This window comes from Cyprinodon tularosa, unplaced genomic scaffold, assembly GCF_016077235.1.
Source record: "Cyprinodon tularosa strain WSP-4 unplaced genomic scaffold, ASM1607723v1 ctg224, whole genome shotgun sequence".
NCBI classification, from domain to species: Eukaryota; Metazoa; Chordata; class Actinopteri; order Cyprinodontiformes; family Cyprinodontidae; genus Cyprinodon; species Cyprinodon tularosa.
Window position 1 is genome coordinate 96198 of NW_024038835.1, and position 19136 is coordinate 115333.

Sequence of the window (19136 nt, forward strand, 5' to 3'; positions counted from 1 at the left end):
ATTCCTCACCTGTAACAGTTGTTGTTGTACTTGTTGTAGCTTCCAAATGTGGTCATGTACCCTAAGCAAATTGCGTAAGAATAAAATATTTGTGTTCCAGCATCCATCCAGACCTAAAAAAACAAGCAAATTTCAAAAATGTACCTCCGTCTCTACAAAAATATTCTCTGTTGATTTTGAATTAGCTATGAAAGATATTTCTTTTCCTGACATCTTGGATTACATTGATGTAAAATATATAAATCTTGATTTTATGCAGACATTCATTTGAGATAAATAAGCAATATAAAGTGAGGGTTAGGGTTAGACCTGGTAATTTTCACATGACTGCAGATATAGTAGTACCTGTGGGTCAGCAAGCCGTGAGGGATCTGGGTAAAGGTAGTATTTGATACCATGGAGTGCTCCAGGAAGGGTCATTCCTCTGAAGAATAGCGCCACCAACAAGACGAAAGGAAATGTGGCAGTAAAGTAGGTAGCCTTTGAATAAAAAGGAAAATTTTAAAAAGTTTAGACTGGTCCAATCTGTATTTACTAATTCTTAAGGGGTAACATATCTGATTTTTTAACATATCATTTTTTTCAGTAATATTCAGATAAATATCCAATAAGTTCCACCTAAACCACTTTCTTTTGTGCTTTAAGTGGGCTGGTGTGCAACAGTACACAGGATCATCACTCCTAAATTTGAGGACAGGAGAGACAGATCAACAAACAGGAGGAGCAACTGTTGTCATTGCAAGAGGAGCTGAAACAACTGAAACAAAGGGCCAAGCTCATGATCACTTTTTCTGAATAAGTTAAGTTCCTTGTGGATCAGATCCAGAGGTTTCAAAGCTCCCCAGATCAGCCTGCAACAAACCATACTCCTCCTTCTCCTAGTGCTGAACCTCCTGTGCCACCTGACTCCTCCAAGCACATGCACCGCCATCGGCAGAAAGATGTAACAGCCTCCCCGGCTGGTCAGCGAGTCAGGACGGTGCCAGTTCTCATGGTCTCAGGAGTCTTCTTCATAATCAACAGCTATCTTCACCTCGTCTCGCCTCGTCGTCTCACGCTTTATCCGGAACCGGGTCGCGGGGGCAGCAGACTAAGCAGAGACTCCCAGACTTCCCTCTAGGCGCTCCCAGGCCAGCCGAGAGACATAGTCTACCCAGCGTGTCGTCCCCTGGGCCTCCTCCCGGTGGGACATGCCTGGAACACCTCCTGTGGGGAGGCTTCCAGGGGGCATCCGAAAAAGATGTCAGAGCCACCTCAACTGACTCCTCTCGATGTGTAGGAGAACCGGCTCTACACTGAGCCTCTCCCGAATTACCAAGCTCCTCATCCTATCTCTAAGGGAGAGCCCAGCCACCCTGCGGAGAAGCTCATTTCAGCCCCTGGTATCCGGGATCTCGTTCTTTCGGTCATGATCCAGATTTCATGACCATAGGTGAGGGTAGGGACATAGGTGAGGGTAGGGACATAGACGACCGGTAAATTGAAAGCTTTGCCTTTTCGCTCAGCTCTCTCTTCACCATGACAGACCGGTGCAGCGTCCGCATTATTGCAGCAGCCGCACCGATCCGTCTATCGATCTCCCACTCCATTCTTTCCTCACTCGTGAACAGGACCCCAAGATACTTGAACTCCTCCACTTGAGGCAGGGACTCTCCTCCAACCTGAAGGGGACAAGCCACCTTTTTCCGGTCGAGAACCATGGCTTTGGACTTGGAGGAGCTGATTCTCATCCCAGCCGCTTCACACTCGGCTGTGAACCGCCCCAGCGCACGCTGTAGGACTTAGCAGGAGGGAGCCAGCAGAACTACGTCATCCGCAAAAAGCAGGGACGAAATTCGCTGGTCCCCAAATAGACCCCTCTGGTCCTTGGCTGCGCCTAGAAATCCTGTCCATAAAAGTTATGTACAGGACCGGTGACAGAGGGCAGCCCTGTCCTAGTCCAACATGCACTGGGTACAGGTCTGACTTAATGCCGGCAATGCGAACCAGACTCCTGCTCCGCTTGTACAGAGAACGGATGGTCCCTAATAAAGGGCCCCTGACTCCATACTCCTGGAGCACCCCCCACAGAGTGGCACAAGGGACACGATTGAATGCCTTCTCCAAGCCCACAAAACACATGTGGACTGGTTGGGCAAACTCCCATGAACCCTCAAGCACCCTGCAGAGGGTGTAGAGCTGATCCACTGTTCCACGGCCAGGACGAAAACCACACTGCTCCTCCTGCAGCCGAGGTTTGACAATCTCCCCTCTCCAGCACCCTGGCATAGGCCTTTCCGGGGAGGCTGAGAAGTGTGATTCCCCGATAGTTGGAACACACCCTCTGGTCCCCCTTCTTGTGGAGGGGAACCACCACTCCAGTCTGCCAATCCAGGGGGAATGTCCCCGACCTCCATGCGATGTTGAAGAGACGTGTCAACCATGACAGCCCAACAACATCCAGAGCTCTAAGATACTCAGGACGGATCTCGTGCACCCCCGAAGCCTTGCCACCGTGGAGTTTTTTGACCACCTTGGTGACTTCAGCCTGGGTGATGAACGAATCCAGCCCCAAGCACCCCGTCTGTTCTTCCCCCACGGAAGGCATGTCTGAGGAGATCCTCAAAGTATTTCTTCCACCGCCCGACAATATCCCCCTTCAAGGTCAGCAGCTCCCCACTCCTACTGAAAACAATGTTAGTGAAGCACTGCTTTCCCCTCCGGAGGCGCCGGACAGTTTGCCAGAATCGCTTTGAGGCCAACCGATAGTCTTTTTCCATGGCCTCTCCAAACTCCTCCCAGGCCCGAGATTTTGCCTCTCCTACTGCCCGAGCCACGACACGCTTGGCCTCACGGTACCTGCTTGCTGCTTCAGGAGTCCCACAAGCCAGCCAAGCTCGATAGGACTCCTTCTTCAGCTTGACAGCGTCCCTTACTATCGGTGTCCACCACCGGGTTCGGGGATTGCCACCACGACAGGCACCACAAACCTTACGGCCACAGCTACGGGCAGCTGAATTGACAATAAAGGCAGAGAACACAGCCCATTCAGACTCCATGTCTCCAACCTCCCTCGGGACCTGAGAGAAGCTCTCCCGTAGGTGGGAGTTGAATACGTCCCTGACCGAGGGTTCCACCAGACGTTCCCAGCAGACCCTCACTACTCATTTGGGCCTGCCGAGTCTTTCAGGCTTCCTCCTCTTCCAGCGTATCAAACTTACCACCAGGTGGTGGTCGGTGGACAGCTCCGCCCCTCTCTTCACCCGAGTGTCCATGACATGCGGCCGAAGATCAGAAGATACGGCTACAAAGATGATCATCAACCTTCGGCCTAGGGTTTCCTGGTGCCAAGTGCACCGATGGACATCCTTATGCCTTAACATGGTGTTCATTATGGACAATCCATGACTTGCAAAGAAGTCCAATAATGAGACACCACTCGGGTTCAGAGCTGGGGGCCTGTTCCTCCCGATCACGACCCTCCAGGTGTCACTGTCGTTTCCCATGTGGGCGTTGAAGTCTCCCAGTAGAATAAAGAAGTAGAGAACCCTCTCGTCTACTGGGGTGAACTCCAACACGAGACGGCTGAGCTGGGGGGAGACAAGCAGCCCCACCCCAGCCCTCCGCCTCTCCCCGCGGGTCACTCCAGGGTAGAAGAGAGTCCAGCCTCTCTCAAGGAGCTGGGTTCCAGAGCCCTGGCTGCACGTAGATGTGAGCCCAACTAGCCAGTATCGCTCCACCTCCCGCACAAGCTTGGGCTCCTTCCCCGCCAGTGAGCTGACATTCCACGTCCCCAGAGCCAGTTTAAGCACCCGCAGATCAGGTCACCGAGGTCTCCGCCTCTGGCTGCTGCCCAATCCACTTTGCACCGGTTCCTCATGGTTCCCCCTGCAGGTGGGGTGCCCACTGGGGGATGGCCTCGCGTCGCTCCTTCGGGCTGGGCCCAGCCGGATCCCGCGAGGAAGAACCCGATCACCAGGCGCTCGCCGACGAACCCCAGCCCCAGGCCTGGCTCCAGGGTGGGGTCCCGGCTCCGCCGTACCGGGCGACGTCACTTGCCTTGCTGTATTTCTCGTAATAAGTGTTTTTGAACCGCTCTTCGTCTGACCTGTCACCCAGAGCCTGTTTGCCTTGGGAGACCCTACCAGAGGCATTTAGCCCCCGACAACATAGCCTCTGGGATCACCCAGGCACTGAAAACCCCTCCACCACGTTAAGGTGGTGGTTCAAGGAGGGGCTATTTTCACAAGTAAGAAAATTAAAGCTAGCTCCCAAGACCACTTTCCAGCTGCCAAAGCTCCTCATCTTGAGGATTCTCAAGAGACTTTTTTTACGGAGAAAGAGAGGATTTGTTTTATTTCATGCCTCACCACATAGTTTTCCAGTTTCCCTTAGCTCCCTGTCAGGCAGCTGATTCTGAGTGGGCGCTTCTCACCTCCCAGCCCCTCAGGAGGCACTCCTCGCCTCGAGGCGACTCAACGGGCGTTCCTCACCTCTTTGTGGGTTCCAAGCTGTGCTGCTTCTTCATGGGCCCCAAGCTGTGCTGCCTCCCCGTAGGCTTCTGATGGCGGCCTCCAAGGGTCGCGTGCCACAGTCGGTTGCCTCCAAGGCTCGTGTGCCGCAGGGAGCGGCCTCCAAGGTTCCTGATGCAGAGACGTTGTCCCCCAGAGGTCCTTCTCCGTCGCTGTCCTCACGGCCAGCCTCCAGAGACTTTGCTTCTCCTCTGGCCTCATGGCCGGCATTCAGAGAATGTGCTTTGACCTCATCCATCTTTGATAGGTTGTTTTTTGTTTTGGACTCTGTTTTTGGTTTTTGTTTCTTGTCCTCCTTCCTTGTCCCCCATCCGCCCAACTCTGGGTGGGTTGTTTTGTTTTTAGGACTTGTTAGGGCGTCTGGGATCCACCCTTAGGTGGCGGGTGCTGTCATGGTTTTTGTTCTTTTCCAGTTTTCTCTTTGAGTTTTCATTGTTTTATTTCCATTTTGTGGTATTGTAGTTGTTTATGATTGCATTTGTGTTCTTAGGTATTTCTTGTTTGCCCTCTATGTATTGTTCTCAAATTGTTCTCAAATGGTAATGATCATGTCATTTCCATTATTGTTTTTTTTGTCAATGTTCACTTCATTTCTCTAACTGATTTCTGTGCTAAATTCATCTGAATGTCTTCCTTCCATTGTTCATGTAATTTCATCATTAAACCATGCCACCATATTATTCTGCCTCCACGGTCTTGTCTGTGTGTTTACCCACCTTACAGCTCTCTAAAAATATTTTTTGGGATTTACTTAAGATTCAGGAAAAGGAATCATTTGGCCCTCAGATTAATCATGAAAAGTGGTGAAACTGAAAATAGCACTCAAATATTCTAAAACTGTGGCAATTACCGTGTTATGTAGATCAAAGGAACATATTTGGATTAAAGGCCATAACACACAATGCATAATTTTAATTCCAGTCTTACCTTTCCTGTGGACCTCACTCCTTTCCACACACAGAAGTAGCAGATTACCCACGAAAGAAGAAGGCACAATGCAAGTTCCCACTGGATACTTCCTAAAGTCTCTATGCCCGTGGATATTTTTAATACCCGTCGCCTGTGAATAGATGTTGTGTCAGTACTTGGAAAATGTTTTTCAACTCAATTTAAGTAAAACAACTTAATCTAGAAGGAAAATGTTGTTGTAACCAAAGGGTTACAAATGCATGGACTAGTTTCTTAGCACCACCCATGGATAAGATATTTCTAATTATTGCAATATTCCAGAGACGAAAAAAGGACATTCTAGAAATCTCTTTGATATGGGATTTAAATGACAAATCCTGGCAAAAAATAACACCAAGATTTTTTTACTTTGTTATCTGAGATTATTTCAATCCCAACCAAATAAAGTGACTGACTAATCTGTTTCTTTTTCAAAGACTCTGGTCCAAAGACAATAACTTCTTTTGTCAGAATTCAGAAGCAGAAAGTTGAGTCATCTATGTTATATAATTGGCCCTACCACAGATCCCTGTGGTCAGGGGCACCACCAGGAAATTGGGGCCCCATGAAAGACATTGATATTGCCCCCCCATGAAAAAAAAAAATATGCAAGCTGTATATATATACCGTAAATCCTCTAATATAGGCCCGGGCCTTTATTTCACTCAAGTGCATCGCGGTCCAGGCCTTTATTGGAAGGGGGCCAGAATTAGAGACAGGCCTCTATTGCTATTTGAGCAAAACAGACTACCAGTGGAATGAATAAAAATGAGATTTTATGTCTATTTGAACCTATAAAGCACTAGGTTCATTTATTGAAAAAGTACAGTTACCATGTCTCGCTTGGTTTGAAGTAAAAAAGAAAAGAAAAAATCCTCCATTTCTGTTTAATCCTCCTCCTCAGTTTCCTCCTCCTCTTAATCTCTCCCTTTAATCTCCTCATCACTCGCGCTCCTCCTCATGTTCTGCTGCGTGTCTGTTCTCTTCCTCGCGCAGACGGGCAGCAGTCAGGGCCTGTCGTCCAGCTGCGCAGGGCTGTGGTACTTGTATGTTACTACCACAAGTATAATGTTGAGGTATGCCCAGAAAAAACGTTTATAGCCCCGGCCTGTATTAGAGACCGGCCATTATTTACCTCCTCTGACAGTGAGACCGGCCAATGTTAGAGTCCCGGCCGGTAATGGAATACAGGCCAATATTAGAGAATTTACGGTATATATATATATTGTAAGATATTTAAAAAATGTAATATATATGCATGTAATGAGAATTTAAAAAATATATTTTTGATGTAGCTGTTTCAGGCTGCTCATGAGAATGATTTATATATTGTTGGGAGCTGGAGAAGTACCACCTTCCTCCAGCAGAGTCCGCCATGGATCCTCTTGAGCCGAGCCTCCTGCACAGCTGAAGCTCATCCCGTCATCAGAGGATCCACAGTATTTAAGCTGTCTTCAGACCTTGCCTCAACGCCGCAGTGTTTAATCCAGTTGGTTAGCACCTAAGCCTTGTATCTCTGAGAACCTTCGTTGACTTTTGAATCCAGACTGGATTCTAACCTTTGTCTCTGTTTTGCAGGAAACCTGTTTTTCTCCAGTGAAGCTCTGGAAGAGCTTAACCTGCCAAACCTGCCCTCTGAGCCAAACCTGAAGTCTCTCTCTGGATTTCCATGCAGCTCTGGACCAAGAGCTGGAAACTCAAAGCCAAGGTCGGCTCTCTCTCAAGAAGTAAGACGCTGAAGCAGTTAACGGACTCTGCTGAACAAACTATCTCCGGACCCAACAGTTTCCCTCTCAAGGCTTTAACCAAGAACCCTCAAGGTACAAATCTAAAACTGCCTGAATCTAACTCTTCTGAGCAAACGCTAACTGAACTGTCTCCCACGCAGACTCCAGTGAACCAGTTCCCCAGGCCTGAACCAGAACCAGTGATTAACTCAGTGCTTGTGACAATAAACATTGTTAAACCTTTACTTCTGTTTCCGTCTCCGTGGTGTTCTGCATAACTGGGTCTCACTAGTGAACCCATCATGACATATATAGATTTATATATACCTTTTAGTGGCTATAATTCAATCTAGATATAAAATCTAACTGAAGTATTTTAAGATTGACAGTGATTTTAATACAGGCTGCTAGCAGCTACCTAATGTTCTCCTTCAACTGTCCAGGATCCAGTACAAACAACTGCAAGGCCATTTAATGTTATAGTGATCATTATGTTGAAAAAAGAGTGTTTAAATTTTTTATATATAGAAAGTTTAATTTTAAGTTTTTTTAATAAGTGTTAAAGTGAGAGAAGGTTTCATTTGTCCAACATTTGTAATGATGCTAACTGGCCTGTCCCTGAACACAATGTGGATCACCTTGTGTACTGGGTCAAACTCAAAAAAAATCTTTATACCTCTGCTTTGTTTTTCTGTTTAATGCTGAAAGATCAGGGAGAACAAAAGGACAAATTATTTTACAGCAGGATTTTCTTTTTATATTTGAAATTCTAGTGGGACATATCTTTTCTTTTTCTTTTGGGGCCAGCTTCAGTCAAGGGCCCATGGAATATTCCTAATTTTTCACCCCAATATGGCGTTCTTGCTTGTGGTACTCCAGAGGTAACTAAAGAAGATTTCTTAAAATTAATGTGAACAAACTCAAATCTGTTAGATAAATTAGATTTAAACCAGCCTAGTGTTGATACCTTTTCCTAAAAAATATTCAAGTCTTTTGAAAAGAATATTATAATTAACTGTATCAAAAGCAGCACTGAGATCTAACAGGACAAATATAGATACAGTACAAGTCTATTATATGAGGTCATAAGAATATCATTAGTGATTTAAACCAGAGCTGTTTTAGTGTTATGATGAGCTCTTAACCCAGATTGAAACTCTTCAAAGTTCATTATGATCTAAGTGGTCACACAATTGTTTGGCAACTACTTTCTGAAGAGTTTTAGATAAGAAAGAGAAATTGGATATAGGTCTATGATTGACCAAGTCATGTGGGTCTTGCTAACTCTGAAAAATTCAAGAGGTTGAAAACAGTTTTAATCAGGGTTAGATTCTATATAGTTACCTCAGATGCTGCCTCACCTTCCAGTGATAAGCCAATCATATTTAGTAGTACTAATGATAGCATTTTTAATATAATCTAACTTATTTATAAAGAATTCCATATAATCATTACTGCCAAGAGCAGGGGGAATGGACGGTTCAACAGAGCTATGGCTCTGTGTGAGTTTGGCAACTGTATTGAAAAAAATCTCCCTCTCTTACTTTACAAAGGTTCATTTTATACAGCAGTAAACTGTTTTTCCAGATCTTTATCTTTATCTTTCTTCTATTATATATTAATATTCATATTTACTCACTATAAAAGTTTTCACTCAGTCTGTTTCTCTCTCAAGGCCACACCACTCCCTGCAGAATGTTGTTTGTAGACCAGACATTGCTTCTTCCCATAACAATCCAGATTCTTTCTCAAGGTTTATTCATAACATGTTACTGTTAACCAAAGTGTGTGTAATTTGTTATGACTTTTTGTTATGACTTTCCATTGTTGTAAGTAGGGGGGACGAACCCTGCCCAGATCAGAACAGAGCAGGATGCTGTGCCATGAGGGCTGTATGATGAACTGTTCTCTCTTTTCAAAGATCTGAATAAATGTGCCGACTGAGTGAAATCCATCGATCTCTGTTTATTTAACACGGATGAATAGTTGAATACTTTTTTCCCACAACAATTTTGCGTTGTCAAAGCAGGATTCTCTTTGACTGATTTTTTCTGAGGACAGCGATTGTCAGAAGTGTCAGGTACCGCCTGGAGGAAGCAGTCTTCCAGCCTCAATACCCCGGTTAGAAGGTTAAGGGAGTGAGGACTTCTGGCATCGAGGTCCCTAGAGGTCAGCAGGAGGATCAAAACAAACAATTTTTTGAGACGGTGAGATTAATCTTTTGTCGGCACAGTTTAAATTAAATTTCAAAAACTAAATTACACAACAACAGATTGTTAACAGATTTAAAGATTACTAGAAATCAAATACTGGAAAATTAGCTCAAACAAAGTCCTCTTCTTCTCCATTAAAATTATAATCTAGCAAGAAACTAACTAAATTAAAGATTAATAGGTTAATAATTTTAATGCACTAAAATTAGTATAATACTAAAGATTATACATATAAAATAACAGATAATTTTTGTTTTGGGGAGCAGAAAGGCAATTCAGGTTTTTTCCACCTGTGAACCAAAAGACCTCGCATAGGAAATTGAGGCTCTCTCTAAGGGTGAGAGGAAGGTTGTAGGTGCCACCAGAAGGCATTTAATTTTACTGAGACGTCGGTAATCTAGAGTGGGATCCCCCCCAGTTTCCAGGTCGGCACCAGAGGAATGGTGCATATTGGAAACCGGTAAATTACCTGTAGAGAATGGGAAAGGTTTTGCAACAAAAGGCAAGGTTCCAGAGAATTGTCAACTCCTCAAGAAGAAATTTTTAATTTAATGTTGCGATAGAAAAAATGTTGAAGATAAGATAAACGAATATCATGAGAAGTTAGAGGCTAAAAAGAAGGTAAGGTAAGAAATTTACAGATTTTGGGGGAAAAAAAGACAAAAAAAATGGAAAAAGAAAAAAGAGAAGAAAACTGTTTAAAATGATGGATGGTTAAAAGGAGAGTTCAAAGAAACTCTCAGCTTCAAAAAGAAATGGGTTAAAATAAGAAGTCAAAAAAGGCAGTGTTTAAACCTGATACTAAACATATTTACACTGTATTACATATAGGGCTGCAACAACGAATCGATAAAATCGATAAAAATCGACTTTTAAAAGCGTTGGCAACGAATTTAATCATCGATTAGTTGTGTCGCACGATTAATGCGTCATCCGCCGCCGCCGTCATCCGGTGGAAGAAAAAAAAACATGGCAGAGCGAGTAGCGCTTGCAGTTGCAGTGTTGCCAACTCAGCGACTTTTCAGACCTCTCCAGCGACTATTTTTCAAAAAAGCGACTAGCGACAAGTCTGGCGACTTTTTACGGTGTCACTGGCGGATTTTGCCTGCCGTGGGGCGCCTCCATCATCCCAACTCCTTTCTCCCTCTCCCACAGGAATCCCTCTCAGCGCTGCAGTCAGACCCGCAGGATTTTAGTGAGGAGTTTACCCTCAGCGTCCAGACTGCAAATGAAGCGTGCATGCGCCGGGATTGACGGCGCAAATTGATCACAATAATTACAATAGCCTGCGCTTTGTAAAGGGAAAAAAGACGTAACATGCAACTTTTGTAAAAACAAATGAATATGGCACGGAAGCACCACTGTTATGACACAGCACCTGAAAAGAAAAGACGTTGGAGCCTTCAATGGCAGTGAAGAGAGCTGATCAGCAGGATGAGTAACCATGTTTGTTTCGTTTTAAAGAGGGGAAACGTTACGTTAGTTTCTCAGGTAGCTCATCTGATGCTTTCCTTACCTTGTAAGTAGGTTACAGACAGTGATAAGGTTGGCTACTTATTTTACTTTTAATTTCATTTGAATTAGCTTAAGCAGCATTTATATTTTCTTTATAAATAAATTTACTTGCAAATTATGAGGGCAAGGCTTTTAAAGTTTAAATCTTCTGGCAAAGATAAAGAAGATCCTGCAATTTATGGAAGTAAAGCAGAATAAAATCCAGCAAGATCAGTATTATGTCAATTAATTATATGCCACATTCCCATGTAAATATCTGTCTTTGGAGGATGTTTTTTTTTAGCACCCCTTCGTCTCTCATTTTTATTCCAAATACAATTTATAATTTGAATCACAGGGCTATTTTTATCTCTATGGTTCAGTATTTTCTCAAGCAGCAACTTTAACTGCTATACTTTCCTGTCTTAAAAGGCAGAACTCTTCTAGTCTAAAAAAACCTCATTTGTTGAAATGGGGGGACCTATTGTTTGAGCCCCTTAGGGGCTTTTAAAAACAAAAATGTCTCTTTTTGCGCTTTATGAAACAAAGTACCCTATATTTTGTGGATGTACAGCTACATTGCTCATGTAAGTTTGCGTAGCTTTAACACAAACATTTATTTTTCATATTGCACCAGTACAGTTAATGAGCAACCTGTACTTGTGTGCTTGTTTGTTCTGTCTAAAATGTTTATTTTGGAATAAAGAGGTTAATATAAAAAATATTTTTTGTCTGATTCATCGATTAATCGAAAAAATAATCGGCCGATTCATCGATTTTTAAAATAATCGTTGGTTGCAGCCCTAATTACTTATTAAACTTACACTATACTGAGTTATAATAATGAACTTTAATTTCAATGGTGCTTTTAAAGAAACAAAACTCTCAATTTTTACAGGAAGTTAATAACTCATACCTTAAAATAAAAAACTATTAAATTATTACAGAAAAAAAGTAAGTAGGGCATAAAATAAGGTCAAATTAAAAGTTTAAAAACTTAAAATAGAATAAAATGGAGGAATTAACCTAAAATTAAATAAAGAAAACATACAAAATTAAATAGAGAAAAGTAAGGTTGATGATAAAAAGAAAATTTGAGAAAATTAGATGAGAAAAGTTTGTGACGAGAGGGAAACGTGACTTAAAGTGACTGAAGGATGAAGTGGGGCGACTGATGAGACAACATTCCTTTCCTGAAAAAGCTTCTTCTTTTTTATGGTAAAGATGAACAACTTTATTCTATTTTTTTTATTATTATTATTCATATTCTATTTCCAGCAGCCACTCGGAGAGATTAGCTTCATCTCTTCATGATTTTGTGGTATGTTGCTTTGTCCCTGTGCCATGACTGTCTGAGGTTCTGACTAAGACAGAGAAAAGGTGATTGTTGGTCTAACTTATGAAAATGTAAACAATACAGCAATTTATAGAGAAAAAGAATGAATAATATAATCCAATAGGATAAAATCTAAAGTTATGTGTCAGTTTAATCTGAATTAGATTTCACTAAATGAAAACTAAAATAATTAGATTTTCCTTTCCTCCAAAAATATTAATACACATGTATATCATTTAAAACATATAAACAATGAAATCAGCAATTTCATCCCTTAAGTGTTTAAAATAAATAAACCTTACAGTTTTACCAAATATATGGGATGTAGTTTGGAAAAATGCAACTAAAATACATAAAAGCTATGAGTTTATTAACGAAAATTATAGATTTGCAAAAATAAATAATTAATTCCTGAAAGATTTGAATCAAAGTGGCATATTTTCCGAAGAGAGTAAAATAATAATAATAATTTTTTGGCTCATTTAAAACAAGTATGTTTAAAAATAAATAAAGCCTAAAACCTGCTTAATGGATTTAAATCAAGGATGATAAAAAACAATAAAAAACATCCTAACTTTCAGAATTAGTACTGAAATAGCACCTGACATAAAGTTATAAATGTCTGGCTTACAGCAGAATAGTAACTGGTTCGCTGTTTATTGACTAGAGTTAAAGTACCTGCGTATAAATAGACTGAAACCGTCCATTTTACCGTTGACCCAGTTACAGGAGGTTCGGTAAAGATGAACAGGCTAAGGATCCCCCCCCCAAGTGAAAAAAGGGCCTGACACACATGAAGGTTTGCATGCAACAATTACGTTTAATCATTTATGTTATGGCCATTTGTTTGTGTTTTGTTTGTCTTATCTGTTTGTCTTATATGTTGTCTGTCGTTGTGGATCCACTCTAACTATTGTATGTTGTCCATTTGTGAAATTATAGTTTAGTTATTTTTGTCTTGGTAAAATAGAAATGAGTGAATAATTAAGGTTAAACTTTAAAATAAGGACAGTTTCTAGTTTCTGTGGCTCATTCTTCCCCCTAACCTGTTTTCAAAACAAAGCAGGAGTTTAATGTGTTAAAGATAATGCACAGCTGTTTAAATTGGTAATAAAGGGGATTGACATAAGGTTCAAATATCACAACAAATAAAGTTTAATGAGACAGATTTTAAAAATTAAATCAAATGAACAGATTATGCTTGTTTAACAATAATTGGGCATTTCTTCAAATAATCAAGGACCTGTCATTATTTAAATGCTAAATGCCGAAGTTTAATTTGTTAACCTTAATTCTTTAGGATTTAGATTAAACTTTAAGGGTAAATAAATCTATATGTGTGTAGCACAAATAACTTGTATAAAAATAAATTAGGCTGGTTGAATTTGCTTTTAAATAATTTACAATTCTTTAAGAAGTAAATCTATCTTAAGCTGATCTGGAATAAATATGCAAATTTATTTAACATAATTATTGGTTAATAATTATACGGTGTTCAAATGACTCAATTGGAAATAATGATGATAATAACATTATTTAATAATAATAATAACGATAACATTAATGATAATGATAACAATGATAGAGGATATAAAAACAGGATTTAATTCCTACATTAAGATGAATGGTGGAGACTTTAAAATGACCTATTCTCAATGAATCCATAGCTCAGATATATCTGGAGGTTAAATTGACTGAAACTTTGTGGTTTTTCTTCAACAGAACATATTTTATTTGTTCTGATGAAGAAAAGGGTGGAAAGAAGATAAAACAAGAGAAAAACAGCAAAGTTAAACTCATAAGGATCCATATAGATGCTGTTTATTTTACCATCTGGAACAGTCCATGTGGAATTTGGGTTGGTAATTGAGAGCAGAATAAATAAACATCTAAAGAAAATACTAAATTAGGACTAAACCAGTGAAGTAAATAAATATGGGAATAAAATGGCCTTATAAAGGAAAACAATCTATTAAGGTAATTCTTAGCAGCAGAGGACAGAAACGACTGCTAGACTGCTGGATGAAGTTAGAACACCTCAGCCTGACTGTCTGATGTGCGTTTGGGAAAAACCAGCTTTAGTGATGTTTGTTGATGGTTCAGCTTCTTGCACCCCTGGTTTGGTGTTTCTTCACCTCATGAAACTCTTGTTTCTAGTTCTTTGATTTTGCTTCGCCTTGGAAACATCGTTCTTTAAATTGGATGGAAAGCCTATATTCTTCTTCCACACACACATCATGTCTGGTGGAAGCAACAGAAGGCTGTGCTGCAGTGTCTCCCCTTGTTTACATTGCTGCAGCCCACTGACACACACTGTCCTCCCTCCCTCCTCTGCTGAGGAGAAGTTTGTTTGGATTTCTGCAGGTGCAGAAGTGATAAGGGTACCGAACACTAAGGAAGTACATTTACTGGGTAAGTTTAAAATTATGGAATAATTCAATGATTTGTGACAAAGTTTAAAGTTCAAATTTTAATCTAAAGTTCTTTAAGCTAACTTATTTTGATCTACTATTGTTTGTGAAAGGGTAAGATAACATCTGATCTGTCCTTCCCTCAGCTTCTTTAATTCAGCATGTTGGTAACTTTGACTCCCAGTTTTCCTCCCCATGAGCTCATGACGGGTCGACCCGTACCTCCACAGAACGGGCCAGACCACTGACCTCTGGCCAGACTGGGACTGACTGGTGACACATTAAAATGACCTACAAGACCTTTTTTCCCCTTAGTCAGAGAAGGCTCTACAGAGGGACCAAGGTGCCTTGAGATCCTGATGGAGGACCTTCTCAGCCATCCTTCCATCCTTCAGCAGGAGGAGGTGTGGCTCAAAGTCATCAAAAGAAAGCGATCAGAGCTCATCTGAGCTCATCTGGAAGGAACCAGGAAAAGCTTCAACAAAACAAATCAGAATAAAGGGGCAGAATAATCCCCTCTGATTGGATAATTAACACATCAGTAGTCCACCTGATGTGTTGAGGACCAGTTGCTCTGCAGACCACCCATTGAACCACGTACAAAATGTCGCCTGTATAAGGGACCAACATCAACAGAAAGATGAAGACGCCCACCTGAAGATGTCTGACATCAGTTTTGGCTTTTTTATTTTTTAATCATACAACATGAATGAGAAGGGAAATGTGTTGTGATGTGTTGTATTTTAATCAAAGATTAACATTTTTAGTATCTAAGTGTTTGATATTACTTTTCTTGATAATAAAAAGAAAGTCCAAGTGTTAGATGAGCACCTGATGGCTGATGGTCAGTATTGGTAGAGATTTCTGGATTAGAGAATTAACTCTGAGGATCGGGTCATCTCAGCCACCGTTGGGAAACAGGAGCGCTGAGATTAAATCCTCCAACTTTTCAATGTGTGCTTTGACTGACCCTGATTCTGAAGAGCTGAACTCGTCATCTGCGTGAAACATCTTTGTGTTATGATTTTAACATTTTGCATAGAGATTGATCCTTTTTACTTTTAATGAAGCTCAGATTAATAATTTGACTTACAGTTTGTAGACATGAAGGGGTCTATTGTTTTGACTGATTTGAACTTTTCTCTTTCCAGGGAAACAAAAAGGGTAACTGATAATGATAAGAACTAAAAATTAAAATTTTCAGCAAATAGATATTTTACCATAAAAATATCATAATGGGGAAAAACAGTAAATATTTTTGCCAACTAAGGTGTGATTCCAGGGCTCTTTTTATTGGCAACATATTTTAGCTATCATAATCCTTTCCATAATTTTTCCATCTATTATAATCATTTAACATTGTCCACCGACTTAATGCAGTTGTGGATTTTTTATTTATTATTTTTAAATTATTATTTTTCTTAATTTTTTTATTTTAGTTTTGTAGTTTTTAGCTTTCTTTACATACACTCACAATTTTAGTTTCTTAGTTTTTTATATTCATACATTTCCTTTTTTTATGATATCGATTACACAAGGATAATATCCTTTTATAATCGAAAGGGTGGACTGTTGTGGGAAAACTTTCTTTCTTCTAATATATATTAATATTCATATTTACTCACTATAAAATTTTTCACTCAGTCTGTTTCTCTCTCAAGGCCACACCATTCCCTGCAGAATGTTGTTTGTAGACCAGACATTGCTTCTTCCCATAACAATCCAGATTCTTTCTCAAGGTTTATTCATAACATGTTACTGTTAACCAAAGTGTGTGTAATTTGTTATGACTCTGACTGCTTTCCATTGTTGTAAGTAGGGGGGGACGAACCCTGCCCAGATCAGAACAGAGCAGAATGCTATGCCATGAGGGCTGTATGATGACTGTTCTCTCTTTGCAAAGATCTGAATAAATGTGCCGACTGAGTGAAATCCATCGATCTCTGTTTATTTAACATGGATGAATAGTTGAATACTTTTTTCCCACGACACTAGGTAGGATTCCCATAAGCAAGTAGAGCTCATTTTCTCTTTAATATCCTAGTGTTTTACTTTAAAGTGTGCAGCCCCTCCTAAAGCCAGGGAGTCAGCATTTTTAGAAGGGTTTTTTTTCAAAGGGGGTACAAGGTAGTATGCAGAGAACTAGCAACTCCATTTACAAAGTCATCGACCTGTGAAGGGGAATAAACCAAATGTTTGCACTCTGCAGCACTGTTTGGTAATAAGTCATTTTGAAGGTTATTGTAAAGTAACATTTTTTATGATTTTGGTTTACCAAATTTTGAGTGTGATGAAATCTCCCAAGGAGCTTTCTGAAAAAGATTCATTTAACTACAAATATTAAGCTTTGGTAAGATTTTGTCAAGCAAAATATACTTTACTAAAATCCGTAAAGCCTGTCAAATTTTCACTAAATTTAGGTTACACTGTATACACTACATTAAAAATCTGCAAGTTCATAAAACCCAATTTCTGTGGCCCACTTGCCATCTCTAGGATGACATTACAAAGACTTACTGCCAAAACTCTTTAACAGAGGATGATGCATTCACAGGTGAGGTCCAGTTGGCAGTGGTGTTATAGGTGTTAATTTCCACACAACCATCTGAAATTGCAACGTTACATGGTTTAAGCAGATTCTGATTCCTTGTTAAACAGCCTCATCAATGCAGCAAAAAACAGCATGTAATTCATGAAGAAAGAGAGTCTCTTCAATTTGCACACAGGGGTGTTGCTTTATTATGATTATTTACCTGTATTCCATGTGTTGTTACAGCTGGCCCATGGCAAGTTTCCAGAGAATGAGGAGAAGAAATAGAGGAATGCCCAGGCCAAAATTGCAACATAGCTGATGTTTCCATAGAAAATTATCATCTGGCTGGCATATCCCATGCCTGCAAATGAATTATTTCATTTAGAAATTTTTGTTAATTTTACATTTTGAGTCTAAACTGCCCTCCCTCTTTCATCGTTAAGGCAGCGCGCTCACCTTCAAACAAGGGGCAAATCTTTCTCCAGCACATGATTCCTCCCTGACTGGTGTACTGGCCCAGCGATGTTTCCAGGACAAACAGAGGGACACCGCAGGTAACAAGGAAGAGGAAGTAAGGGATGAGGAATGCACCTGTAAATAACAAAAAAAGACTGTACACAACTCTCAGTGAAAATAATAGCAATATGTCTAGATCTAACTCCAATAAAATCATTAAAAATCATAATCGACTTGATATATACAATGTTTGAATATTGAGTGCTGTGGGATGGCTGTGGGACGCCACTGAAAATAATAATTGACAGTTACAATGCACAAATATTTATAATTTAAAATGACCTTCATAACTCAGGTGTAAAGTGCCAAAGCAGCCAAAAGCAGATGAAAACTGAAAGATCAATCAGAAGAAATGATTTGTGTGACCAAATAAAACTCTATGCAACACCATGTGAGAGTGCGTATGACTGAATGAGAGGCATGTGACAAATGAAATGCAAGTGGGACTGTATAAACCTGTGTAAGTCCAAATGAAAGGGTTTTTGAGACCCAATGTAATAGAAGTCAAACTGAGCAAAACTGTGCAAGAACAAAATAAAGTTTGCATGAGACTGAATGAAACCTAAGAGAGATCAAATTAGTGTATTTTGTTTCTTATCAACAAATTAAACTTCCTTCTGCAATAGTATTTCACAATGGTGCATGGTATTTTACTGTGCTGCAATGCTGTTTTGAAAGGAACATTGGGGCCATAAAGTTAATAGAAAAATAATAAATGTTCACAAAAAAAGCGTGGCTGATGCATATTTGCGGCTCTAGCTGCGCGGTTGATAAGTGGGTCTGATGTCCGTTGAGTGCTGCAACCCAATTTATTCTTTGGCTGTTACAATGTCAGCTATATCTGCTATGATCAGTGGGTAAAAAGTAGTTTGAATCTATTTTGAAGTGAGAAAGTCCACCTGAAAACTTAATCTGTGCAGTCAGTTCATCCAGATTACCATCCTGCCTTCAAATATTATTTCACTGTGAGAGCCACTCAGACCCCCACATACCGTCGGTGCTTCAGCTGCTCAGATGTGCTGCTCCTGCTGCTCAAAATGTGCTGCGGGATGAAAATGGCGGATTGACTTGCATGTAAACTAGCTGCTCCTGTTGCCTCTGCTGCTTTAGGAATTAACACAGCATAAGACTTTAAACATGTGGGTGAGGAGTAGTTTATGAGTGACTGTATAAAGTATATCTGTTTGTATAAGTATTTATTACATGTGTCCACTTTTGGCTGAATCTTGACACTATACTTTCACCTATTCAGACACATCCACACTTTGATGCTGATAAGTTGCACTGTAGCCAGAGGTGCCCTGGGGGAGGCTGACCGAAGTGAGGCTGCCATCTAACTTTGCTGTTGTCATGATTCTGGAAAAGTAACTACTTTCTTTACATTCAGCTCTGCTCCTAACATTGTTATCTCTCATTGAAACTAATCTTTTCTTTATAGTTATTCTGC

The 19136-nt window shown here is 40.5% G+C and overlaps 1 protein-coding gene across 1 annotated transcript in view; it reads right to left on the reverse strand.

Moving 5' to 3' along the window:
- Positions 1-19136, reverse strand: part of LOC119784388 (sodium- and chloride-dependent GABA transporter 2-like) — a 42178-nt gene that overhangs the window by 9820 nt on the left and 13222 nt on the right. Inside the window, exons 2-7 of the mRNA XM_038286416.1 lie at positions 17630-17764; positions 17394-17534; positions 17158-17245; positions 5439-5571; positions 346-480; positions 10-113 (exon numbers count right to left, since the gene is read on the reverse strand). Coding sequence (XP_038142344.1) covers positions 10-113; positions 346-480; positions 5439-5571; positions 17158-17245; positions 17394-17534; positions 17630-17764 — 736 coding nt within the window. The remainder of the gene's footprint in view (positions 1-9; positions 114-345; positions 481-5438; positions 5572-17157; positions 17246-17393; positions 17535-17629; positions 17765-19136) is intronic.